Source organism: Pogoniulus pusillus, chromosome 12, assembly GCF_015220805.1.
Source record: "Pogoniulus pusillus isolate bPogPus1 chromosome 12, bPogPus1.pri, whole genome shotgun sequence".
Lineage (NCBI taxonomy): Eukaryota > Metazoa > Chordata > Aves > Piciformes > Lybiidae > Pogoniulus > Pogoniulus pusillus.
Genome location: NC_087275.1, coordinates 23,736,929 through 23,763,589, shown reverse-complemented (window position 1 = coordinate 23,763,589; position 26,661 = coordinate 23,736,929). Strand labels below are relative to the sequence as shown.

At 37.4% G+C, this 26,661-nt stretch overlaps 1 protein-coding gene across 2 annotated transcripts in view; it reads left to right on the top strand.

The window, feature by feature from the left end:
* The window catches only part of USP9X (ubiquitin specific peptidase 9 X-linked), a 97,933-nt gene extending 76,297 nt beyond the window's left edge, over nt 1-21,636 (top strand). For both annotated transcript variants that reach the window (XM_064151908.1, XM_064151907.1), the window contains 15 exons: nt 1,831-2,051; nt 2,428-2,618; nt 3,239-3,412; nt 5,312-5,453; nt 5,622-6,372; nt 7,327-7,450; nt 8,696-8,921; nt 9,973-10,102; nt 13,319-13,504; nt 15,179-15,399; nt 16,517-16,605; nt 17,200-17,356; nt 17,791-18,003; nt 18,451-18,546; nt 19,948-21,636. In XM_064151908.1, coding sequence (XP_064007978.1) covers nt 1,831-2,051; nt 2,428-2,618; nt 3,239-3,412; nt 5,312-5,453; nt 5,622-6,372; nt 7,327-7,450; nt 8,696-8,921; nt 9,973-10,102; nt 13,319-13,504; nt 15,179-15,399; nt 16,517-16,605; nt 17,200-17,356; nt 17,791-18,003; nt 18,451-18,546; nt 19,948-20,082 — 3,056 coding nt within the window. In that variant the 3' untranslated portion in view covers nt 20,083-21,636. The remainder of the gene's footprint in view (nt 1-1,830; nt 2,052-2,427; nt 2,619-3,238; nt 3,413-5,311; nt 5,454-5,621; nt 6,373-7,326; nt 7,451-8,695; nt 8,922-9,972; nt 10,103-13,318; nt 13,505-15,178; nt 15,400-16,516; nt 16,606-17,199; nt 17,357-17,790; nt 18,004-18,450; nt 18,547-19,947) is intronic.
* The last annotated feature ends 5,025 nt before the right edge of the window (nt 21,637-26,661 follow it).

Sequence of the window (26,661 nt, the reverse complement as noted above, 5' to 3'; positions counted from 1 at the left end):
TCCAACCTGGAGGAAAGGTCTCTGGAAAGACTTCCAGTCTTTACAGCTGGCTTATAAGAAAGATGGAGGGTCTTTTTACCAGAGCTTGTAGTGACAGGACAAAGGGAAATTATTTTAAACTGAAATAGAGTAGATTTATATTGGTCATAAGAAAGAAATTCTTCATGGTAAGAGTGGTGAGGCACTGGAACAGGTTGCCTGGAGAAGTTATGGATGTCTCATTATTGGAAGCATTCAAAGCCAGGATGTCCCTGCCTTTGGACAGGGGGTTAGGAAAGATATCTTTAAAAGTCCTTTCCAGCTCAAACTGTTCCATGATATAACAGAATGTTTAAAATTGCAGAGTCTAGTAAAACTATATAAGCATCTAGAAATAGTGTCCCATAGCTGGAATTGTCCACTACCTCTGACAATGGCAGTGCTACCTACCTAACTGGTGGTACCAGTGAGTGATTTGAGTTTTTAAATCTCCTCCTCTTCAGTTCCACCTCAAATAATAACTGAATCCTAGACTGGCTTAGACTGTAAGGGACCTTAGGGATCATCTGCTCCAAACTCTGTGCCATGGGCATGGATGCCTCACAGCTAGACCGGGCTGCTCAAGGCCTCATCCAGTCTGACCTTGAACAACCCCAGGGAGGAAGCATCCACAACCTCCCTGGGCAGCCTGTTTCAGAGTCCCACCACCCTAAAGAGCATCTTCCTAAGATCCAGTCTAAATCTACTCTCCCTCAGCTTTAAAACTATTCCCCCTTGTCCTATTGCTTAGACTGACTTCCTTCAGGTATTGGAAGGCAGCTCTAAGGTCCCCCTCAGAGTCTTCTGTAAGCTGAACAATCCCAGCTCCTTCAGTCTATCCTCATAGCAGAGGTGTTCCAGCCCTTGTGTAATCTTTGTGGCACTCCTCTGGACTTACTCCAACAGCTCTGTGTCCTTGTTATGATTGGGACACTAGAACTGGAAGCAGTATTTGAGGTGCGGTCTCACAAGAGCAGTGTATAGGGAAAGAATCACCTCTTGATCTGCTGGCCACACTCCTCTTGATGCAGCCCATCTCATGCTTTTTTCTTCATCCTTTTCTATTGAAAAGTAGTGTATTTCTTAATCACCTCACCATGAGAGAGATTTTTCTGGCATTTCATTCCACTCAAGTATTTGATAAGCACCATGGAACACCAGATCTCCGTGCTATGTCAGACAGAAAAGAGAACATGTATGAACTGCGCATGCTGTGTGTTTCATATACCAAGTAAAGCTTGCTTGAGAACATGCATGCTCTTACTTTGTTTTACATAAGAATTTTTTGTGTTAAAGTCATGGAACAACAGATTAGCATAGGAAAGCTGTGATTGTAAGTGTACTCTGAAGTGATGTGAGAGGTATGAGGTAGAAAGCTCGGGAGAAAAAAAAAATCTATGACAAGGCATGCAGATAGCATTGTCTGAAACTTGCTCATGTAGCAAGTGAAGAATGAGTGAAATGTTGTTTTTAAAGAATCGTGAATTTGTGAAAGACTTAGAAGCAGATGGTATATTCTAGATTCATTCAGCTGAATTCTTCAACTACAGAACTTGCTGGTACTGAGGGAAAGTTTCTGTTTTGTACATGAATAGACTGATTTTTTTTTTGTCTGATCACCTTTTTAGTTATGCTTTAGAAAAAACGGTTTCATGTGAAGATGGCAGATCTACTCTTCATAGAAGTTCTGTTAACGCTGGCAATTAAATCACAGTGTGATACAGACTGAATACTAATTGTACACAACTCCCATTTGTACTGCATTGATGCTCTAATTCTTCCATAACAAAATATTCTCCTATTTTCTTCCAGCTTGTGAAGCGCTTACAGAATGGGAATATCTACCACCTGTTGGGCCTCGACCACCAAAGGGATTTGTAGGACTGAAAAATGCTGGTGCCACTTGTTACATGAATTCTGTCATTCAGCAGCTGTACATGATTCCAGCCATCAGGAATGGGATTCTTGCAATTGAAGGCACAGGCAGTGATGTAGATGATGACATGTCTGGGGATGAAAAGCAGGACAATGAGGTAAATTTGATTATGCAGAACTTGCTTATCTTTAAAACAATTCTGTTTTATGGAAAGATTATAGCAAATTAAAGTTGCTAGCCATTTTTGTTTCCACTGCTAGCAGTGGAAAAGATAGCATCATATTTATAGCTGGAATGGGCTTGCTTGGCAGAGAAGCAGTTAAAAAGGTGTAAGTATCAGGGTTTGCAGACTTCCTCCTCGTGGATTTCTATTTGGAAGTGCACCACACACCGTTTTGTTACCTGAGCTACTTTAGTGCATACAAAGACATGATTTCTTCAGATGAAAATTACTGAATTAAACAAGGGGTATAACAAGCTATGAGACAACTACGTATCAAAGTTAATTGCACACATTTTCTTCTGCCTTTCAGAGTAATGTTGATCCACGGGATGATGTGTTTGGTTATCCACATCAGTATGAAGATAAACCAGCACTGAGTAAAACAGAAGATAGAAAAGAGTACAATATTGGAGTACTGAGGCATCTCCAAGTAATTTTTGGTCATTTAGCAGCTTCCAGGCTACAGTACTATGTACCAAGAGGGTTTTGGAAACAATTTAGGTAAATAGGAAATTTAGTGTTGATGTCTGTTCACTGATCCACTAGAATACAACAAAACTAGTCATGGTAGAAGAGATGTTAATTGTAAATTAGCATTGTTATCCTACCTTTTCACTGTTCTGCAGTTTGTTAGCAGACTGCTAAAGTTTACTGCAAGATGATTGTTTTGAATTCTGGCAGTTCTTAACCTCGATATTGTGACTTTGAATTAAGTGGGAAGCTAGATGCAAAAGCTTGCTTTTACATACCAGTAAGTGAATGTCAGGGACACGTGTTTTATTATTGTCTACATTTTGTAATACAACTGCTGCTAACAGTTGGCCTTCTTATTGTTCACTTCATTTTTCAGGTCCTGTGTGATTCACAATGTAGATTTCTCTGCACCTTACCGTAGCAAATTCTCTGTATTGTGGATGTTGGCCATTTACTGTTGTTCTTTAGTTAGCAATCAAAATACAGGGGAAAAAAGATATAAACTGCTATTAGATGGTATAGTACTTCAATGAATGAATAGTTTTGCCAGTAAGAAAGTGTGATTAATAGATTGAACACTTTTTCTTATTTTGCAGTTTATTTTCTTTAAAAACAAATGTTTGACAAGACTGTGCTTTTGTTTTTAGACTTTGGGGTGAACCTGTAAATCTCCGCGAACAACATGATGCTTTAGAATTTTTTAATTCCTTGGTGGACAGTTTAGATGAAGCTTTAAAAGCTTTGGGCCATCCAGCAATGTTAAGTAAAGTTTTAGGAGGGTCCTTTGCTGATCAGAAGATTTGTCAAGGATGCCCACATCGGTACGTGTCTAAGATTCCTCCCTCTTACAGAAAAACAGCTTATGTTTGTATCTTATGAAAGTGACTGAGGAGTCAAAAATTGGTGTGTTTTTTGTCTTTTTTTTGTCATTTTTTTAAGAGGTAATAGATTTTGATACCTTGGTGGTATTTTTTTCTACAGCTTTAGCATTAACCTGTCTTCAGCTGTCTTGAAGTTGCAGCAAATTGCAGCAAATTGTATGTGAAGCATTTTGTATTGATCAGGGGAGGAAAAGATAGAGCAAAAGCTTTATTTTGTTAGGAGTGGAAACAACTTAGGGACAAAATGCAATGTTCAAGATTTATGCCGTGGCCACCAACTGGTTCTGTCTTCTGTAGTGTGAGATTATAGCTGAACTGACCCAAGTGTGAATTTTAAATTCCAGTGATGAAACTTTGTTGATACTCATTGTGTAAGCTGTAATTAAGAATAATGATGTAGAGAGTTTTTCTTTGAAGATTTCTGATGTATTTTTAATTAATGTGAAATAAGAATGCTGAATTTCAGCATATGGGGCGGGGGGAACCCACACCTATACCACATCAGACTGCAAGTCTGTAGCTCCCTATTTTGTTGATGTTGTCAATGACAAATGCTTAGTGAAGGAATAGAATTGGGCATTTTACAGTTATACTTCTCTAGACTCTGTTATGCCTGGTGAGATGGATGACTGTGTGCAAGATTTAAGGTGACCAAATGATGGATTTGTTCAACAATCAACTTTTTTAATTATTACGTTAAACTTTGTGTCACTACATCTTTTAGATCTCATGTAATTCACAGTGTAGATCTCTGCACCTTACCATTGCAAATTCCCTTTGTCACAAATGTTGGCCATTTACTTTTATTCAGTTAGCAATCAAAATACAGGGGGAAAATTAGGTAAACTGATCTTTATCATGGTAAACTTTCAAGCTTAGTTAAGCCACGTGTGAATTTTAAGGTGTTCCACTTAAAAGTTCTTGTTTCATGAGTTAAAATGTGTGAATGGATGTAAGTTAGAAAATAAAATGAAAGCACTGATGTTTTATATACAATGAATAATTAAATGGAAGACATAGGTGTGAGGCCACGTGTCTTACTGTTCACTCCAGAAGTATTACTTGCCTTTTTGGAACTTGATTGGATTTGCATAATTCTAGTGATTAATAAAAATGTTACTCTGGTTGTAATTTATGGAGGAGAAAACAGATGATAAACTAAGACACTGGATTGGGTATGACAGATAACAGCCTTTCCAAGTTTGGAAGTTATTTAATAAATTAGTGGCTTCTGCTGTTTTGGTTCAAGTGTTCCTAAATACTGATTTATTCAGTCTTATAAAATCTTGCTTAATTGCATATCAGAGAAACAAGCCCTGCAGGGTTTTGTTGGATTAGGTGCAACTTTTTTCATTTATTCATCACTGATTTAAAGAAAATAAAAAATAATCTGTTTCCAAGATATTTTAACAGGCTGTGTCTCAGGTATAGCTGGTAGGAATTTGTTTTGAACTGTGGTCTTTAGATATGATACAATATTTATCAGTCTAACTCCTGACTGTAAAGGTCAGCAAGGGAAAGAGTACTCTACTTTGTTGTCTGTGCTTGTCTACTAGCTTAAGTTAGCATCTATGATGCTCCTTCAGCTGCTTTAAAATCAAGATGTGCTTAAAGATTCTATTTCTATGGTCTTTCAGTGAACTAGAAACTGATTTCTGTGATCTTCATAAAATAGCTGCAGGTAGTGCAGATACTGTAAGGTAATTGTAGGAAGACCACAATAAAAGAAATCTGTTTGTTTTTGATTGCTTAACTGCTTTTGCCAGAATTTGACATGGATAAAACATGGAAGTTGAACATGTTTCTACCTCTCTCATACATCTGTCTGTTCATTGATAGGTACGAATGTGAGGAATCCTTCACAACTCTGAATGTAGATATAAGAAATCACCAAAACCTCCTTGATTCTTTGGAACAGTATGTCAAAGGAGATCTGTTGGAAGGTGCAAATGCATATCATTGCGAAAAATGCAACAAAAAGGTACTGATCAGATGTATATTAAGTCCGTGTGTAACAGTGATGTTACCTTGTATTCTATATTCAGTCTTAGTTCATGCTGAGGGGGAAGAATGACCCTTTAATTACTGCATTTGGTTGTTGGTAAGAGTATATGAATGGAAACTGATAACTGTTCATGCCCTTTTACAGGTTGACACAGTGAAACGCTTGTTGATTAAGAAGTTGCCTCCAGTTCTTGCAATCCAGTTGAAACGATTTGATTATGACTGGGAAAGGGAATGTGCAATCAAATTCAATGATTATTTTGAATTTCCACGAGAGCTGGACATGGAGCCTTACACAGTGGCAGGTGTAGCAAAATTGGAAGGAGACGATGTAAATCCCGAAAACCAGATAATACAAAACGAACAGTCTGAAAACGAGCACTCTGGGAGCACAAAATACAGGCTGGTTGGTGTACTCGTACACAGCGGGCAGGCCAGCGGAGGACATTATTACTCTTACATTATCCAGAGGAATGGTGGAGATGGTGAGAAGAATCGGTGGTATAAATTCGATGATGGCGACGTGACAGAGTGCAAAATGGACGATGATGAAGAAATGAAAAACCAGTGTTTTGGTGGAGAGTACATGGGAGAAGTGTTCGATCACATGATGAAGCGGATGTCCTACCGGCGCCAGAAGAGGTGGTGGAATGCTTACATTCTTTTTTACGAACGTATGGACACGATAGACAAAGACAATGAACTAATAAAGTATATTTCAGAACTGGCTATCACCACGAAACCACATCAGATTAAAATGCCATCAGCCATCGAACGCAGCGTACGGAAGCAGAACGTGCAGTTCATGCATAATCGTATGCAGTACAGCCTAGAATATTTCCAGTTCATAAAGAAATTGCTTACTTGTAATAGTGTCTACTTAAATCCTCCTCCAGGTTAGTACATTAATGTAATAATTATGGATTAATTTCTTGCAAGAAGAGCTTTTATTGGGCTGTCAAGAATTTGTATAAGCAGTGAAGATTTTGTGCGTTCTGCTTTGAATGGATTGGTTGGAGAGGGTCCAGGGGAGATGATCGGAGGGTTGGAGCACTCCACCTATAAGGACATGCTGAGGGAATAGTTCTGTTCAGCCTGCAGAAGAGAAAGCTTTGTGCAGAGACCTTAAAGCAGCTTGTTGGTGCCTGAAGGAGGTCTACAGAAAATCCGGAGAGACTGATTTTAAGGGCATGTGATGATAGGACAAAGGGCAATGATTTTGCACTAGAGCAAGGTAGATTTAGATTAGATACTAGGAAGAAGTTCTGTACTGTCAGGGTGCTGAGGACACTGGAAGAGGCGATTTAGAGAATTTGCGAAGGCCTCATCCCAGGCCATCCAGCCTGGTCTTAAAACAGTTCCTAGTCAAGTGGAAGGTGTCACTGCTTGTGGCAGGGATGTTGGAACTAGGTGATCTTTAAGGTCCCTTCCAACTGAAGTCATTTTATGATTCAATGAATACTCTCATTCTGGACTTCTGCAGTTAAACACCTGTTACTGAGGTGTCCCTAAGTGATAAAGTGCTGGAGTATTTAACAAAAGAAACTTCTATAAATGATCAAATATTATTCAGCTTTTCTGTAAGGCATGCTAAAATAGTTCGTGTGCTGTTCTGCTGAAGACAGTTCTGAATGGTGAGGGAGTTTTAAAAAGTCAGACGTATTTTAGTCTCCAGTTACCTGTCCTAAAGCTTATATTTTCAAATGATATGTTGCAAAAGCTGTTTTGATCAAGTTTCTTGTTAAAATCAGAACAGAGTATCAAGACAAAAATTGTAATCTGGAATGTAAATTATGAAAAGTTAATTGCTTTTACTTTGTCTACATGTGAGTATTTTGGTTTTGTTTTAGGGCAAGATCATCTGTTGCCTGAAGCAGAAGAAATAACTATGATTAGTATTCAGCTTGCTGCTAGATTTCTCTTCACCACAGGATTTCATACAAAGAAAATAGTCCGTGGCCCTGCTAGTGATTGGTATCTTGTCTTTTAACAGTTTTGGAAGTTTGCTGTTTGTTAAAAGATCTCACTTACATATGTGTTACAAAAAAAAGATGTTAGTGGACTCTCCCATTTTCCCCTTTCCCCTAAATGCATCATCGAAGCACACAGGAGAAGTAGGGGGGGGAGTTTTGAACAGAAAATACTGGGGGAAAATAGCCAGAAAATAAGCTGCTGAGATGAACAGCTTCAAAATTAATTTTCATGTGGCTTAAATCTGGTTTGTTTCTGTCTTTAAAAAAAAAAAAAGAGTAGAATCTGTAGCTAGTGCATGACAAACAGATTGTGTCCTGACCAATCCAGAATGGCTTGTTCATGGTTTGGGTAGTTTGAAACAAATCTTTGCTTCAGCCCATTTTTGCAACGCACATGTATTCTGTTTCTGAAACATCTATCTAGTCTTTCAGACTCTATTAGAGAGTGCTTTATGTACACTGCTATGGAGCCTGTAATTCCAGTCTGTAGTGTAACAGTGTAATCTTACAGCACCACAGCATTTTAGTTGTTAAGGCAACTAAACAGTTGTGTTGGGGAGAGGAGTGTGGATAGAACTAGGGAGAAAATCTAGTACTCATGATGATGAGGAGTTTATGAAGCTACTAATAAGTAGTTGTCTAATACATGACACATACATGAAGTTTTCCTCCAGTAGCAACTTCTAGAGCAGCTAAGTTACTCCTCTTAAGAGGTCAAGATGGGTTCAAATACTGCTTCAATAAAAGAGGACAAAGTCACATGAGACCCTCTCTGCAACAGATAATTTTACTCTTTGAGGGTTTTTTGTATATATATGTAAATGAAAACATAGATTCTTTATATGTTGCATATTTAGTTATGTCTTACATGTAGCTCACAAAATCTACCTTATAATCTCTGCTGCTCACCCTCTCCCCCCATTCCAATAGGGAGGGAGTGATGGCTGCCAACTGGGACCTGCTTTGAGCAGATTTGGGGGATATACTCATCTTGTAATTCTTATGGGCACTAGAAGAAAATGCTGCAGTTCAGTGTTCAGATTTTTAATCAAAGTACCTTTTGAATTTGCTTACTAGTAACAGAGAATGTTGTTACAGGGACTGTAATTTACCTGGTTGTAAGCATTTTGTGACCCAAAGTGTTTGGGGATTGCATTTAACTTAAACTTTCTTCAGAGTCTTTCTGCTAAAGTTCATTAATGTCTGCTTGGTTGCGATCTCTTAGCTGTGTCATCTTCTGTTTCAGGTATGATGCTTTATGCATCCTCCTTCGTCACAGCAAGAATGTACGCTTTTGGTTTGCACACAATGTCCTTTTTAATGTTTCAAACCGCTTCTCTGAGTACCTTTTGGAATGCCCTAGTGCAGAAGTGAGAGGTGCATTTGCAAAACTTATAGTATTTATTGCACATTTTTCATTGCAAGACGGACCATGTCCTTCACCTTTTGCTTCTCCTGGACCTTCCAGTCAGGTAAATACTAAATAAGTTAAATACTAATGAAAAGGTTCTGAAACTTAGTCTTACTTCTTCATTACAAGCATTTAATGTAAATTCTGGAGCAGATGCATCAGTATTGACCAGAAAGCTGCTCAGTCCATTTGGGAACAAATAACATGAGGTAGTTTGGCCAGTTTGTGAGAGAGTGGCTGTCATTGGAATCCCTTTTTTCCCTCATTTGTAAACATCTGCAAAGTAATGAGAACTCTGAGTTGCATTGCAAGTGTGAAATCAACGTAGTAAAAATCATGGTTTATAGTAATTTAATGTGTTGGGAAATAAATCCTTGTTTTTAATTTAGAATTGTAAACCATGAACAATCAAAAAAAAAAACAACAAAAAAAACAAGACCACACCACAAAAAAAAATCCAAACAGAACCTAGGAAAAGGTGCAGTTTTCTAGGGTTTTTCTCCTCTATTCTGCAACATTGAAGTTGTCAAAAACTTCAGATTTGAATAGGAATTGGCAGGGAATTCCCTAATTTTATACATCTGGAACTGACAAAGAAACAGAACCAAAAAAAAAAAAGCCAAAGTCTTAATGTAATACTTGTCATACAATATTATTGCTTGGACTGTATTAAAATTTTAAAGATAAACCTTTTTGAGCCTTTGTTTTGTCATGATTTTAATGTCTACAGCATAGCAATTTTTATTCATATTGTTCAGAATGTTTTCACTACTGTATCCAGCAAAATAATTTGTGCTAAGTTCAAACCACACAGGCTTTGACTGTGGTTTTTTTTTCATTATACATTTGAGATACACCTGTCTATAGAGGTGATGTGGTTGTCTGTCTGAGTCTATTAGGTTCATGGTGCTTTTCTGAGTATCTTAGCCTAGCTGCTACTGCAGAAAAAAGTTCAACTGAAAGCTTCTGTAAGAGCATAATTTCTTGAACTTACATGGTATTTAGTGTCTTTGTGTGAGATACAGAAGACTAACCAGCTGCTAATATTTTGGAGCTTATATGAATCTCATTAATTCAACCACTAATCACTGGTTTCACTTTTTTTTTAATAGACTTATGATAACTTAAGTTTAAGTGATCACTTACTGAGAGCGGTACTAAATCTTCTAAGAAGGGAAGTATCTGAACATGGGCGCCATTTGCAGCAGTATTTCAATCTGTTTGTGATGTATGCCAATCTAGGTAAGCAAATTACATACACTTCTCCCCATCACACTGAATTGAACTGTTTTATTAATGATCCAGTTATGCAGGTAGCAGCAGCAGAACCCATCTTTTCTGCCTTGGGAAGATTGTCATTAGACATCATACAAATGTTCCATAGAGCAGCTGTCTTCCTCCATTTTGGGGCTTTAGTTTTCCTGCCATCCTTGGAAGATTTCACAAGAATCATGGAAATATAACATTGTGTCTGGCTTGAGAAGATGTGAGGGTGAAAAAATGGCAAGGGAGATAATGCTTTGTTCAGGGCTCATTTACAGAGAGGTCATGAAACCCAAGGAGCACATGGGTCTTATCAGCTGCTTTGAGCTTGAAGAGTTGAGGACGATAGAAGTTTGAAAGAGAGATGTGACTCTCCTTTGTGGAAACATAAATATAGATGATCATGCTTTGTATGTTCCAATTGTGCCCTCTCAGTGTGAGTTGTTCACCTTTGACGTTCAGGCAAATGCAAAACATTGATTCTGTATCTGTCTTCCCTTTAAAGACTGGCAGACTGAGGAAGTAGCTCAAGCTGTCTGTGTTCTTAGACATCATTGCTAGTCAGAATGCTTTCACCATAGTTATCATAAGAGATAGAAGAACACATCAGGAAATACCACTATAAATATCAGATAGTGTTTTTCCTTCAAGATAAATGAGAAAGAAAAACTAGTATTTTTGCAAAGCCTCAATGGAGTTCTCCCAGGCTTCAGAAAGTGATTATTTTAATAAAGACCAGAGTCCTGAATTTTCTGATGAAAAATGAAATGAGAGGGCTTGATCACAAATGAAAATGTATTTTTAGCATCTTTGGTGCGACAGTTATCAGTTTTGTTGTGATGGACGTGAAACATTGACTGTGGCACTTCTAGCATCACCCATTTTTCTTCAAGATCTTAATTCTATCTAGCATTATGAAAATAGAAATAGGTATAGATTTAGAAGTATACAAAAAATTGTACTAAGTTCCTCATTATGTAGGCTCTTTGCATAGAAGTCACTGTATACTAAGAATAGAATAAAATAGTATAATAGTAACTACTCCAAGAAAAATGATCACCTGAGATCAGTCCTACTGACATTCAGGTGAACAGCTGTAATCATGCTTTTGCTCAGCATTGCCAGCATGAGGAAAGTCAATTAGCAATTGAGTGAATAAACTGTTTCTCAGGTGGTTTAATCTGTTGCTACTTTATATATTTACCCTGAGGAAAAGCAACAATAAAATGAAAATCAAATGAATAAAGCAAGGGCAATAATAAAATACAAGCCAAATGAATAAAGGATTGGTTTTGCACTCCCAATTTGAGGAGCGTAGTCACAGTTCAGATCTAATGAATTGTCACGGAGCTCTTTGTTCTTGCTTTTCCCATTTATTAGGGTCTTCTAGCAAGGGCCCATTTTTCTTTCATTGGTGGTAGTCTTAAGTGACAAGGCATCTTACTCTGCAGCAGGTTCTAAGCAGGGTTCAATACTGTACCACAATGATAGTCTGTTGGTCTCTTCCTCTCACTCCGAGATACTTTCACTGTTTTATGTAAAGTGAAGCTGAGAGATAAAGTTCCCTTGAAAGTTTTACACAACACTCATGGTTGTGAGCAGCTTAGCCATTGCTGGTTATCTGCTCAGGCGGGCAAATTAAAATGTTAGTATCTGATAGATGACTCTGTGGCTAAATTGCTAGGCAAATACATCAATCCCAATTGAATTAATGTTTCCACGTAGAACTGACACACAGAGAGTTCTCAAAGCTCTTTCATATGGGTAAACAGTTTCATTGGAATTAGTTTGCTGTCTGTACAATTAATTTAGGCAATTGTGTCACCTTAATTTCATCTGTAATGTACATCACTTTCATATAGTATCTAACAAAAGATTGTCTTGTCAGGCAGGTTTCCATTGTTACCCCCAGAGCAGACTTCATGTCATTACAGAAAAGACAGTTCAGTTGTACTCTTAAGTTACTTTTTCTTCTTTATTAGCTTTTCAGCCTGGTTGAGTCTGTGATTTTTTTCAGTCAGTGCAGTTAAAGCCTCTGACTAGGAAAGCGGTCAGAAGCCAGGCAGGAAAGCATAACTGAATTTTGTTTATGGATCTGGTCATTATCACAGTCTGCAAAGATAAACACAAAAATAGTAAGTAGTTGTGGTGGTTTTACTACTGTTACCTGAAGGCTTTTCTATGGCTGTTTAATGTTCAGAAGCCACAATACATCATTTCTGCAGCACCCCAAGTTTTATGAAAAAAGACTAAATTGTCTGACATATGGGAAATCAAATAATACATTCTTCACATAAAGCAAGCAAGAGATCAGTTCTACAGGGGATGTAACTACAGAACTTACACAGTTTTAGAAAACACTATAAATTAACTCCACTAAGGTGCTGTCTGAATTCCTCCTTGTCAGAAAAGATGATAGGAAAGGTCCAGTTTTATTTCATAATAAATTTTAAAAATACCTTAGATACATATTAAAAGTTCTGATTTCTAACCAAATAGAGAAACAGAATGCAAGGTCAGAAAGGACATAAATTTACTAGTAAGTATTTTGTAGTATGTGCATAGTATTCTTGCAGTGAAACTAGCTGTGTATTTGGGGTTTGTTGGTTGGGGTTTTGGTTTGGGTTTGTTTTGAAGGTTTTCTCATTTTGTTTGGGTTTGTTTCGGTTTTGTTTCTTTTCTTAAATTGATTTTGTCACTTATTTGCACTTAAACATGTAGTATAACATATTCTGAAATGTCTTAAATCTGTAAGTTATGTATCTGGGATATGATGGAAAAATAACCGAGCATACTGTTGGAGGTACTCATCCCATCCTGACCCTCACAGTAAAAAAACTTGTCTGAAAAACTTATTTAATTTACTGTCAACACGAATTATCACAGTATCATCAGGGTTGGAAGAGACCTCACAGATCATCAAGTCCAATTATAGTTATTGTAGTGTTAGTGAGTACCGTTATGAAATCAAAGTCATTTACAACTGCCCTTCGTTGTGATTTTTTCAGCTGAACATTATTGTCACGTGCATCTTTCCTGACTGGACCACTTTTTTTTTCCTCAGGAAACATAATGGTGGTTGTAATAAAAGCTATGAATCATGTAAACAGTAGTTATTTTTCTTTAAAAAACAAAACCCCAAAAGTATTGTTATGCTGAACCCAAAATGTGTCTTTACCCCTTCCGCCCATAAAGGTGTAGCAGAGAAGACACAACTTCTGAAACTAAATGTTCCTGCAACCTTCATGCTTGTGGCTCTGGATGAAGGTCCAGGTCCTCCAATTAAATACCAGTATGCTGAACTGGGGAAACTGTACACTGTGGTGTCACAACTGATCCGTTGCTGCAATGTGTCATCGCGGATGCAGTCTTCTATTAATGGTACAGTAAATTTCAAGTACTCCTTACACTAATTGAGTATACCAGTAAATGTATTTTGTGCATATTTAGTTTTTATGCATAAAATGGATTAGCTGGAAAACGTTTGCCTTTTATGTTGAGTAACTTCTTTTGTTTAAAGACAGAAATCCTGTAAAAAATTATTTGCTGCACTAAAAGGCACAAGACAAAAGTCTGTTCCGTATTTTGTCTGTTCTGGCTTATTTCTTAAAGATAAAGCTGAGTAGTAAAGTAGTAGTTTGTTGATTATGAAATAGCAATGATTTTAGAGTAGTTTAATCTCATTTTGAAGAGTCCTATAAAGATCTTTTGACTCTGAACAGGCAATTAAATAACATATTGCTTTCATATTACCAGTGCAAAAGCAATCTGTACAGGAAAAACACTATAGCAGGCTCTGAAATGCCTCATACGGCTTATCGGTGGAGAGATCTTGTGTTGTTGTGAATAGCTCTTGAAAATTACTTGATACTTGTTCACAGTCGAGACATGAAACAGAAGCCAACACTTTGATTTATAAAAGATAATCAGTTAGAAATTGCTCAGCCACATCATAAATCATTAATATCTCCAGTAGCTGAATGGAGTGCAGTAATTTTTGAGAAATGGTGACAGAGCATCGGGCTGCATGGACTTTATAGCCTATATATATACATGTTCTGTTAACCATAGTTTGTAAAACCTAATTAGGAATTTGTTGAGGAGCTGTGTAATGGCAAACTCATTACAGCCTGATGTGTTGGGCTGTAAAGTCAATAGTCTAGAATGTGCTATAGTAAGATTAATGAACTAAAAATTTTACTGTGCTATAATAAGCTTCAGAACAATTTGGCAGGTTTTGTTTTATTTCCAGTGCATTATTTGAAGCTTACACTGAAAAGAAACTCTGCCTGTGAAAAATAATTGTATATTCACTGTGTTCATAACACTGTAGTGAAAAAAAAAATTCAAAAAAAGATGTTGTATGAGCATTACTCTGACTACTAATTCGAATTACTCTTTGCAGAGTAAAGTTATTTTTTGCTTCAGAATGTTAAACTAGAAAAGCTCTCCCTTGGGCTTCTAGGCATCTTCAAACAATAACTCTAAACTGTGCTAAATTTAGGAGCCAATCAACAGTCTTTGTTTATGATAAAGTGAAGGCTGCTGAATAAGATACAGTAATTTTTACTCTTTCAAGAATATATTACTTCTCTCTACACTTCAGAAATTCAGATAGGATTGTTCTGACACTTACTCCTCTGCACCCTTTCCTATTGCCTAGTGAGGTAAATAAAACTTGTGTCCTAAAATACAATAGGTCTGGGCTGTTACACAAGCAGATAAATGCAAAAAATAACAGGATTTCACTGGGGAAACTAAATAATTTCTCTTCTTGCATAGGAACATGTCTCTAGTAGCTCTGCTTTTGTTGTCACTACATCATCTCACCTTGGAGGATGAAGCAGCTCTCAGGCAGCAGATGTCAAGCTTTGCAATCAGAAAACTTAGTTGTTTCATACCATAGTTATTTTAAAAGCGAAGTAACTGTTAAGGAGGGCTTGAGGTTTTTCCTTCATATTTTGTTTTCTGATGAGTTACACCAATTTATGTTTTGTTGTGTCTACACTGAAAATACTTCAGTACTTCTTCATCTGTAATAACTATTTGTTGTAGGTAATCCCCCACTTGCCAACCCTTATGGTGATCCCAATTTGTCTCAACCTATAATGGCACTTCAGCAGAACGTAGCAGACATTCTGTTTGTGAGAACCAGTTATGTGAAGAAAGTTATTGAAGATTGCAGCAGCTCAGAAGAGACCATTAAGTTGCTTCGTTTCTGCTGCTGGGAGAATCCTCAGTTCTCTTCCACTGTCCTCAGTGAACTTCTTTGGCAGGTAAAAATGAGAAAAGAGATGTGTGTGGTAAAAGATTTCTGTAATTATATATATAGGAATGTTATGTTGAATACTGAATGGGTGCTTCATAACTTGACTTAAGTTGTCATCTTCCATCACTATTTACACTATTACACATCATAGTGTAATATGGAGCACTATGAGACATCTTTTTGTGACTTCAGGAAAGCAGTTGAGGTTTTATGAGTTAGGATGTTAAGGAAGGGAAATAAGGTGACGAAGGCAATCTTTTTGTTGCAAGAACATTTCCTGAAGCCTTGCTGTCATTATCCATAAAAGAGCATCTTACACTGTACAGCAAGTTTGAGTGGTTTCTTAAGATCTCACTCATTTTGAGTAGGTTCATAAGTTTATTATAACAAGTCTGTGGAACATCTTTGGCTTTAGTCTCAGGAAAGAATCTTTGGTACTGTTGTTTTTGCTTTGTAATCTCTGTAAGGTTAGTCACATTTTTGCACCTCAAATAATTGGTTTTTTTTAACTTCTGGTAGCTCATCTTTATATTCACTCACTGGTTTCCATGTAAACATAAGGTTTTTCTAGGGTCTTTTATTTGACACTTGAAAGGATCATAGTAATCACTTTACTGATACTTTGCTAGCCAAATATTTACATTTCAGGACAACTTTTGAATATACTGTTTAAAGGTAGCAGTATCAGTGAAAAACAGCATTTTCTGTTGCTTTTCAAAGCTTTTTCAGCATCTCATACTTTGTGCTTCAGATCAATTGTGTTTAAAACAGGTGAGGAAACATTTTGTCCTATACAAAACCTACTATATTAAAAGAAAAAAAAACCCACACCAAAACACCCACCTTACCAACTAGTAAAGACCTCTAGTCCAAAAAAACCCACACAAAAACCCTCAACAAAACACACGAAAAAAGAAAAGAAGAAAAAAAAAGATAAACCAAAAAAGCCACAACCTCCTAAAAAACTCTGACACAACCAGCTTCTTTTTAAAAAGCATACATTGTATGTTGAAATATCCTTTACATTACAGTAAAATTCATGTGGATTGTATCCTTGTGTTATATAGTACAGTCTGCAGGCTTCAGGGTGTGCTTTCTTAGATTCTCTGGTTTTACTTTTTCAGGTTGCATACTCATATACATATGAGCTTCGACCTTATTTGGATCTGCTTCTGCAAATCCTGTTAATTGAGGACTCTTGGCAAACTCACAGGTTAGTATTTCCCTGACTTTTTATAATTTGAGATTATTACGCTTTGTACAGCTTGGTTTCCCATGGTGTCCTGTTGCTAGCCCTTTCGAAACTTTGACTTTAAACATATATTAAAGTGAAATACAGGAATAAAGCCTTTTTTCCCATTTTATCTCTATTTTGTGTTAAATTACAATTTTTCACCTTCTCACTTGCCTTACTGTTGAACAATTTAGTACTTAGTCCTATAAACCCAAGATTTTTCACATTACAAGAGAATGTGTCATTTAGGCTGAATTCATTGTTGCATACTGTGAGGTGCAATGATGTCAATATTAAAATTAATTAATAAAAATTAACCAGTTGAAGTTAATTAGAATTAGTCATACTTAACATGGGTTTTATACATCTAATTGGGAGAGTTTAAATATTACTAACTCTGCTAAAATTACAGGTTACATATATGATGTCAACTTAGTTTTCTGATTTTAGAAAACCTCTTTGCTAAAACCAGAAGTCAGAATACAAGCTGTCCCTTCTGTGATTATGTTGTAAGTGAAGCTTTTATTCAAACACTAAAACTCTTTAACACTTGGGTTGTTTGGTTTTTTGTAGGATTCACAATGCACTTAAGGGAATCCCAGATGACAGAGATGGACTGTTCGACACCATTCAACGCTCTAAGAATCATTATCAAAAGAGAGCTTACCAGTGTATAAAGTGCATGGTAGCTCTCTTCAGCAACTGTCCTGTAGCCTACCAGATTCTTCAGGTGATACCTTCTGTTCTGTTTCTTGATGCTTTTTTTATTTTCAGATGCATTTTTTTCCAGTTCTGTTAAAAAAAATGAAAAACCAAACAAGCCAAACCACCAATTACTCAAGTTTTCATCACTTAGATGATATTACAGCTTCCAAGTACAACTCATACTAACCCTCCTATATCAGACGGTCAATATATGGGATTGCAGTTTGATGAAACTTGCAGTCATGATTCAGTGATACAGCTACAAATCTACAGATGCGATGTCAAATTCAAAGTTTTCCTTGTGCAAAAAAAAGAGGATTTTTTTCAGGGAATCTGTTAAACAGCTCCATGTGTGTTTGTGGTCTGTTCTCTGATGACTTGTGTGTGTAGGAAGGGAAAAATAGTCGTCTTTTGAAGAATAAAGGAAATAACTCTGAGTTGTTTATTTTTCATCCACAGAGCAATGGCGATTTGAAAAGAAAATGGACCTGGGCAGTAGAATGGCTTGGAGATGAGCTTGAGCGTAGGCCATACACTGGCAATCCCCAGTACACCTATAATAATTGGTCTCCACCAATACAAAGCAATGAAACATCAAATGGCTACTTCCTAGAGAGGTCACACAGTGCTAGAATGACTCTTGCAAAAGCTTGTGAACTCTGCCCAGAGGAGGTAAAGAACTCATTTGTCTTCTAGTAAAAAAAATAGTGAAGTGCTTCTATAAAATAATTAACCTTAGCAGCAGTCTTTGGTCATTACAGAGGTAACACATTCTAGAAATACTTTCTGAGTATGGATTTCTCTTTTTGTTGGTTTCAGTTACATCTTCCTGTGCATTTTTCCACTTTTATGACTGGTTTTGTAGGCATCTGCCACTTAGAGTTAGCAGTGTAGAACTCAAGTTGACCCTTTAGAGTAGATTAAAAGTGAATTTGTTATTATCAATATACTATTGGGAAAAGAGAATTTTTATGTTGTGCAGTCCAAGCTGTAGGTGACACAATGGGATGCAATTTTTCTCCAAGCATGTCTGAAACAACCTCTTGCATGGAGGATTAGTTCTATATAGAACAGCTGTAATATTTAACTGAAATAAATTAAATGTTTTTCAACTTTTAGGAACCAGATGATCCTGATGCCCCAGACGAACATGAGTCTTCTCCACCTGAAGATGCCCCACTGTATCCCCATTCACCTGGTTCCCAATATCAACAGGTAAAATCCCAGAATTGAACCATTTATTCAGAGTTCCATATTAGAGTGTTTTGAGTTTTTTTTAGCATTTAGGGTAATTCAAATTGTAGGCATTTAGTCAGAAGCATTTTATTGTCAAGTGTCATATCTGAGGGAATAAAGATGAAAAATACACTTTCAGTTTCCCAGAAACAGTTTCACCATCAGAGTTTCAGGTGAGAATTGTAATGTTACTAGATCAGAGGGTTATGGAAAGAACAGGAGGGCAGATGTTCACACAGCCTAGTGCATACTGAGTTGGACTGTCACGTTTGCTTATTTTCCTTTCTTATTTTAAAATACAAGATCAAACCTCAAAAGCCTTTCAGAGAAATGCAGATGCCATTGTTACATGTAACTTGTGCTATGAACACTGAACTCTACATCTTAAATACATATAAAACATAGATCTGTTTTTATGTTAAATGGCTGCTTTGCTAGTATTTCTCAGTGTAAAGCCAGATCTAAAAGAAATCATAACCACTTTTTAATCGAATTTACTAAGATCACTTATTAGTTGCCATTTTTTGTTCCAATTAATTTTATGTATTCCAAATCTGCTAATGTAATTTCCTTTCCTGCCCAAATCCATTTTCCCTCGATCTTGCTTTCCTTACTTGGTGTTCTCAGCATAGCAGTTGGTAAGTCATGCAGATTTTCCCACTCCTTTCTGAGCTCCTCCTGAGTTCAGACACATACTGTAACCTCACCGTTCCCTGTGTGATGTGCTCACTTTCTTGCAAGAGATGGCATTTCTCACTAACATACACAGTCCTCCTATTCCTAATTTCTCCACAGCTGGTTAAACTCTGCAGAGAGATGAGATGTTTCCTTTACTAGATATGTGTATGACTTTGGAAATTAGGGCAGAGCATCAGCAGAAAGTTACTGCTGGTCTGCATTTCATTCAGTTCTGTAACATCAGAGTTTCCTCTCTGAAAAGTAGAAGTACACTTTTTATACCTTGTCTTAGGGAGAACATTGAGGCTGACTCAATCTCTTGATAAAATAAGTGCATAGTGCATTGTCTGCAGCACATAGGTAGCCTCTTCTTTTTTTCTTTTTTCCTCATTGCTGCTTTTGCTTTGCATGTAACTCTTTGTTATTCAGAAGCGTAGATTACTGTTTTACCTAATCCTTTCATTTGCACAAGTTGAAAGTTTGTTTACTTTCTGTCTCAATTAAAAAAGGTAAGTGAAAGATGTGATTCAGAGGAATAAAGAAACTGGTGTGTGCTCGTGTAGCTCCTACTACACTGGGAGAAGTTCAGTGTGCTGGAGGATATTTTTCCATAGTGTGAATGTGGAGGGGAAAAGTCAACCCCTAGTCTTGGGAAACAGCCCCCAAGTTTCACATCCCTTTGAACTGTTTGTTTTGTTCCAGAATAACCACGTGCATGGACAGCCATATACAGGCCCGGCAGCACATCATATGAACAACCCTCAGCGAACTGGCCAACGAGCACAAGAAAACTACGAAGGCAGTGAAGAAGTATCCCCGCCTCAGACAAAAGATTAGTGAAATGCACATAATCAATTAACTTGCTCCATCAAGACTGTGCACCCAGGCCTTACAGTCCAACCTTTCTCTGTGTCTGGCTAATATTTAAAACTAGAAAAAAAAAAAAACCCTATTCCTAATCAACATGGAGTGGAGAGTCTATTCACTGTCTTATCTGCAGAAAATTGCTGTCAATATATAACCCGCCTGCAGTGGAAAGTGTATAGTGTTTTGTAATAAATGGCCTGATGCTAATGTGTAAATGGCAAAGGTGTATATAGTATATTAATGTTTGACTGTTAATTCTTGAGCAAGAAACATTTTTTTTTTGTCTTGATGAGACTCTCAGATCTACAAAAAGGAAAAAAAAAAACAACAAAAAAATCTTTTCTTGATATATCTGCTGCGCTCTGCAACCAGTGTTGCCTGCCTCATGGCAGTCGGATCAACTCCTTTACAAAAACAAACAAAAAAAAAAAAGCCTATCCATGTCAACCACAAAAATAGTTTCATGTTAATTCTTTGCCACTGGAGTCGATTTTACTATGAGCAACGTAATGGCTGGTAACCTTTTAATTCTTTGGTTGATGTGGAAAATTGGTGATGTAACATTGTTTCTAGATCTTTTTTTTTCTTCTTCTTTTTTTTTTTTTTCATTGCCTTTTTCATTCTGGTATTAGGTTAATCACTTTGAAGCTATAGTTATGCTGTAACATTTAGCATGGCTTCACACCAAGTTAGTGTAGCCAACGAGGGGGGAAAAAAAAAAGAGAAAAGAGAAAAAAAAAAAGGCGACGGCAGTTGTCCCAGTGCGACAACTGCTTTGCTCAGAACTTTTTCTTCTTACACCTAGACTATAAAATGGGGAGGGGAAAATGTGACAAACAAGTGGTTTTCAGTTTCACATATGTTCCTCACATCTGATGTTTGGCAGTTCTGTCTCTGGGTGGGATAAAGGACACTTAGTTTTCAGTAATAGGAATTTAAAAGATTTAAAACAAATATGCAAAAATTTGCTATGCCAGGATGCCTGGAGCATAATAGACTGTATTTGGTGTGCTTGTTTTGTTTCTTTGGTAGAGCTTATTAGATAAACTTCTAACACTTTCCTTCTACTGCATCCCAGTGAAGTGGAAGTCAACAAAATCACACAGTACTTGTGAGTGCCACTGCACCAAGTTAACTTGCTGGTTTTCTGCTCGTTCACAGTTCTACTTGAAGGCGAGAATTGTCTTAGCTCTTTATCCATTATACAGGAAACCTTAACATTAGAAGCAGGGTTGAATTATAAAAGAAACTACTGGTTAGTCAAATACAATTCTGAGGTATCTCTATTCCAGAATAAACATTTGTTTAAAGACTTCAAGAAATGCATCAGTAAATACTGTATTTAAATGAAAATTGGTAACTTGAATGTGTGTAATTTTTTTTTTTTTTGGAACCTGTCTAAAAAACCAAATACCCCTGCAAAAAACAGATACAGCCCACCCTATACTATTTAAATATTTTGCTGTTTTATTTTATAGAAATTATTTTGCTGAATTCACAAAATAGAATTTGATTTAAGAAGAACGTTTTGTCCTGTGGTGTGTGTGTGTGTGTTTTGGGTTTTGCTTTTGTGGTTTTGATTTGGTTTAGTTTTTGGTTTTTTTTAATGAACTGCACAGAGAAGTGAATTCTGTGCAGTGGCACTATGCTGAATTCTGGAACAAGAAGTCACATTGAGGTTCTGTGCACATAAAACAAAGAAAGGAAGAAAAGAAAAAAAATTGGCCCTTAAGAATAAAAACAATCAGGACAATTACACTGTAATAGTTTCTTAATGTGATTTCTCTTGTACTTTTTGTATGTTTTTATATATACATATATATATTTAATTGAGCACAAGCTTGATGGTGTTTTTTACAAATGAGATGATAGAAACAAAGCTGCTTATCAGATTAAAGGTCTGTAGTTTTGAACTGAACACAGGAAATTTCAGTCACAAGTGCATTCCTTATGCATTTTGTATACTAGGGAAGAGACACAGAAGATTTTTGAATATGCTCTGTAGCGATGATCTCTTTTATGCTTCCATGTTTTCCCTAGTGCTCCCATTTTAATTCAGATTTTTTTTCATAGTTTTTTAGAAACACTGTTATTCCTGGACTTAGTAAATTTGGGTAAGGTGCTCCCATTTATGTTTGGGAATGCTTGTTGGAGGTTTGAACTCAAAAATCCTACCCTGAGTCCTCAAGTTGAAACAGTTGATGTTCATTTGGACCAGTAATTGTTAAACAAGCTGTCTCAGAGGGGATTGTTACGTACTTTTTACTATAAAGGTAAAACACATAATGTGCTAGTTCAGCCTTGCCAACTAGGCTTGCTTCTAGTAGTGCAGTGATTGTAGAGACACATCAAACCAGTGACACTTCTTCAGGGCTGTGACTCTTCTTCAGTCATGCACACCCCTATCCCTGCATTGAGAGTGACTGCAGTGGCAGGTGGCAAATGGAGAATATTGTGCATGATTGTGACTTTGAAGGAGGGCAGCCTGTATTGTTTATGGCAGCTGCTGCTTTTAGACAGGTAGATACAGCAAAAGGTGCAATGCTTTCTTCACTTTGGGCAAAACAATTTTGAATTGTGCTTAACCAATCTTTTACAGGCAAAAATTTTCATACACGTGTTGCTGTCGCACCACTTGGGCAGTTGTCATTTGCAGGCCATACACAGTACCTCATTGATGATGGCACACTTTAAAATAGCAGTCCTCAAAGTGCCTAAAGAGTTAATTCTCCCATCACTAATTTCAGTCCTGTTTTCTGTTTAGAACATTTACTAGGAAATCTTTGGTCTTCCATAAAATGAGCCAATAAACAGTAAAGCAGTTACTCAACGTTCCTGACAATCTGGCATCCAATGCATAGAAACTGAAAATTCAGAGGTGATGTTGCATGGTGGTTAATGTGTAGTTCAGCCTAGGGGGAAATCCATAACCTTGCTATGCAGGATTTCTCCCTTTTGTACATTTGGATTGTACAGCCACATAGAAAATCAGTTACTATTTGTGTAAATGTACCAAGTTTTGGTCACTTGAGTTGGTCCCCCACAGCTGTGTTAGGCCAGTTGACAACAATGAGCTTGCACAGGGCTAGGTCAAAGCTTGTTTGCCATGCAGAACTTGATTTTGTGGTGAGGCACCAAGCAGAGGAGGACTCAGATTGACTTGGATTTTTACATATTACTTCCCTTGCTAACTGCCAGCTCTGAAAATGTAAGTTCTCTATTTTTAAAGCTACTGTATCTTGCTAAAGTGGAATCGGGAAAAAAAAAATCCACACTATTTTGTTTTTCCTTCAGAGGGAAACTTTTGCTTTAAGACAGCATAAGGAAATTGTGATGGTTAATTGCTGTTATGCCTTCTCAGCCACTTTGTTGTGCCTAGCTTGTGTCTTTTAGCATATGTATCACGAAAAGCATTTGAGATTCCAAAACTTGATATATATCTTCCCAAAGGTCCAGGAGAAAAATGAGATTAACCTCCCTGCCAAAGCTAGAACAGGCAGAAGTTGGCTGCTGTAGCAATTTGCTTCATCTTTTGATTTCAGTAATTTCATCTACCTCCTGAGTCTTTTGCCAGAAATTAACAAAGGAATAAACTACATAAAGGCAAAGTGGCTCAACGTTTTGGTTGCTGTATGTTTCAGTTACTGAGCATAGGAGTGAGGCTTTCAATGCAGTGAGTTCAATTGCAATTTAAAGAATATGTAAGAGGGAGAAGTGGTGTGGTAAGAAACTTGCAGACTAACCAGTTAAGTGTCTAAATATCTTAGTTAAACCTTGTTGGTTCATACTTGTAAATCCACATTGAAAGCAAATTCACACCTGTGGTGAAGGACACACACCTTAATTTTTGAGAGGCTGAGATGCTAATGCATGTGCTAATGGATGTGAGAGTTTCTCGTTTATGACCCTGCTCCAGCACAATGTCATCAGGACAATAATCATTTTGATTCCCTTTCTTCTCTTGTTCTCTTCGTCATGTTTGTGGTAGTGCTTTCCTCATGGCTGTGAGGTCTGGGAGTAAGATATGAACCTGCCTTCCATCTGGAGCAAGACGAAGCTTTCTGTGAGAGAAGCAGAGACTGTCTTGTAAATACTGCATGCTGCACAGCGGTACTATAGTGGACAGAAAGCAAGGTGAAAGAAAATCCAGCTACATCCTTCTATCTATGTGATATTTTCATCCTCTTGCCAGGTGGTCTCGTAAGGAAGATGACAGCAAACATCTATTTAAAGCTCAGTGCTTTTTCTTTCTGGCTCGCAGGTAGAATCAGTTTACACTAGGGTAGTAAAGATCTCTGTGCAGCAGCAGCAGCACACCCTATATATACCCTCCACAGGGTACTAGGGCTAGGGTGTTCATTTTATCTTCCTCCTATTGCTCTTTGGGGATTGTCATGTTAATACATTTATTTATGCTGAAACTTGTCCTCTGTTACAGACTAGACAGCTCTACTGCACTGAAAGGGCTTTAACCTAATCAGAGCACTGTCAGATTTTACACTATGTAACTTCTTAGGGCTCATGCTGTGAAAGTCCTTTCCTTTCTAAGGTAGAAAAGTTTCCATTCGGCCAACTGTTTTAAAATACCAAGCATCTGTTTTCTCTTGTCCTTCAAGAGCAAGTGTTTAGTACTGTTTCTCTGATGCCTTTCATGGTCCTCATCCACTTGTAATTTGGTTTTTCAGTGCAAGCTGTGGTGGATCCGTGGATTTCAACAGCATTTGTATGAGTCCTGTTGACTTTGGCACCGTAAGAGTTGGTGACATGTGGCAGGGATCAAGCCAGATAAGTCAGCAAGTGATACTAATGACAGCTGTCTTATTTCCTGTATTTACAGTTATTTGCAGACAATGAAATGTAAAAAGCAAGCACAGACACCCAGTTTCTAAAGGAGAAAAATACTCCTGAATAAGGGCTAACTTCTAAGCAGATTTTCAATACCCAACTCTGTTTTCTAGCTCAAGAATTCCTTAAAGCCACTTTTTGATATCAAAACTGACCAACAGGCTCCTTCTGTCGAAGAATTTGGTATAGCCTTAATTACATCAGCACAATTCTGAAATGACAGTGACATTCTTCAGTGTCTGAGAGAATGTCTTCTGTTTCCTAACAATGAGCTAACTGTGAATAAAAACAGAAGTGGAAAAAGAAACCAGAACAAACAAAAAAACAGGTTCTATGAGTTCATCCAAAATCTGACCATAGAAAAATACCCAGTGCAGGAAGAGATTGTTTCAAATGTCTGTAGCTTTTAATTGATAACTACTATTCCAGTAACATTATGTTGCCCTGAGCAGTGTCAGCTGCATGGTTTGCAGCTTCCTGCAACACTTGCAGTTGCGTTCCCATTAGTCCTCACCAGAGCAAAATTTTCAGTGTTTGTTTTTCCCACATAAGCCAGTTCCCTAACCCACAATGCTATTTTCATCTTCCTCGTGTGCTGTTTCTGGATGAATGCTTTCCAAGTGTGGTTTCACCTGAGCCATTAAGCAAGCAGTGACATTTCTGCCATGGTACCTCTGTGGATATAGCTTTTAAGGGTATTGGCCTGCTTTGTAGCTTTATTTGTTGAAATGCTGCTCAGTTCTTGTCCATCACTTCTAAATTCCTGTCCATCATTTCTTAGGATTCTTTCTTACCAGTTTCTCTGAGGATCATTTTCTATTTAATAATTTTATATTTTCTGGGAATCACTTCACTTGCCATGATGTTTTTTACCTTCTTTTCTAACCTACAGCTGCTGTCCTGCTGTTAGTTGCTACAAAAGAACCATGTTCACCAGGCAGCCTGGCTCTCCAAACTGGAGTCTTTTATAGTGCAGTAGCAGCAGCCACAGCCTTGACCAGTTTGGCTTTGTCACCTCTTAAAACTTCTCATAATTTATGTGTAATGTGAAAGTTTCATGCTCCTGATGGCACTCTTGAATTCAAATAGCTTATAGCTTCTTGACTTTTGTTTGGAGTTGTTTGGTCTTCTTGGAAAAGAAGGCTGAAAACCTGGACACTTCTTAATGTACTTGATTGTATTAAAATATCTGATAGGTGCTTTAGAGTCCTTTAGAAAGTCTTCTAGAAGCAAACTCAAAAGCTTAACGACACGAAGACTAGGCCTGTGAGATTTCATGATGCTCACAAATTCTGTCTACCTGTCCCATGTGATTAAGAGCAGGTGAAATCATGGAAATAGAAGTTTAAGGTCACTGAAGGGAGAGAGGTCATGCCACATGAAATCCCTTTGGAACAAAATGTTGAGCATGCTTTGCCTGGGCTCACACAGACCACTGGTAGCAGCTGAGGGGGGACCTTCCTGTTGTGAATTCTGAACTGCAAGCTTCCCCAAGCACTGGAGGCCTGATGTCTTGCAGGAAGTTAAGTAGCATATAAAGCATTTTCTATTGTTTTTCTTCTCTAAGATGCATACCAAGTTGAATCCTCTGAGCAGATAAAGACAGGGAGTGGGCGAAGCAAGAGGCTTCACAAGCTTTTTCTGTTAATACTTTCTACCTCTTGACATTCCTTGCCGAGCTGCTGCAGGCTGATAGGCCAGTAA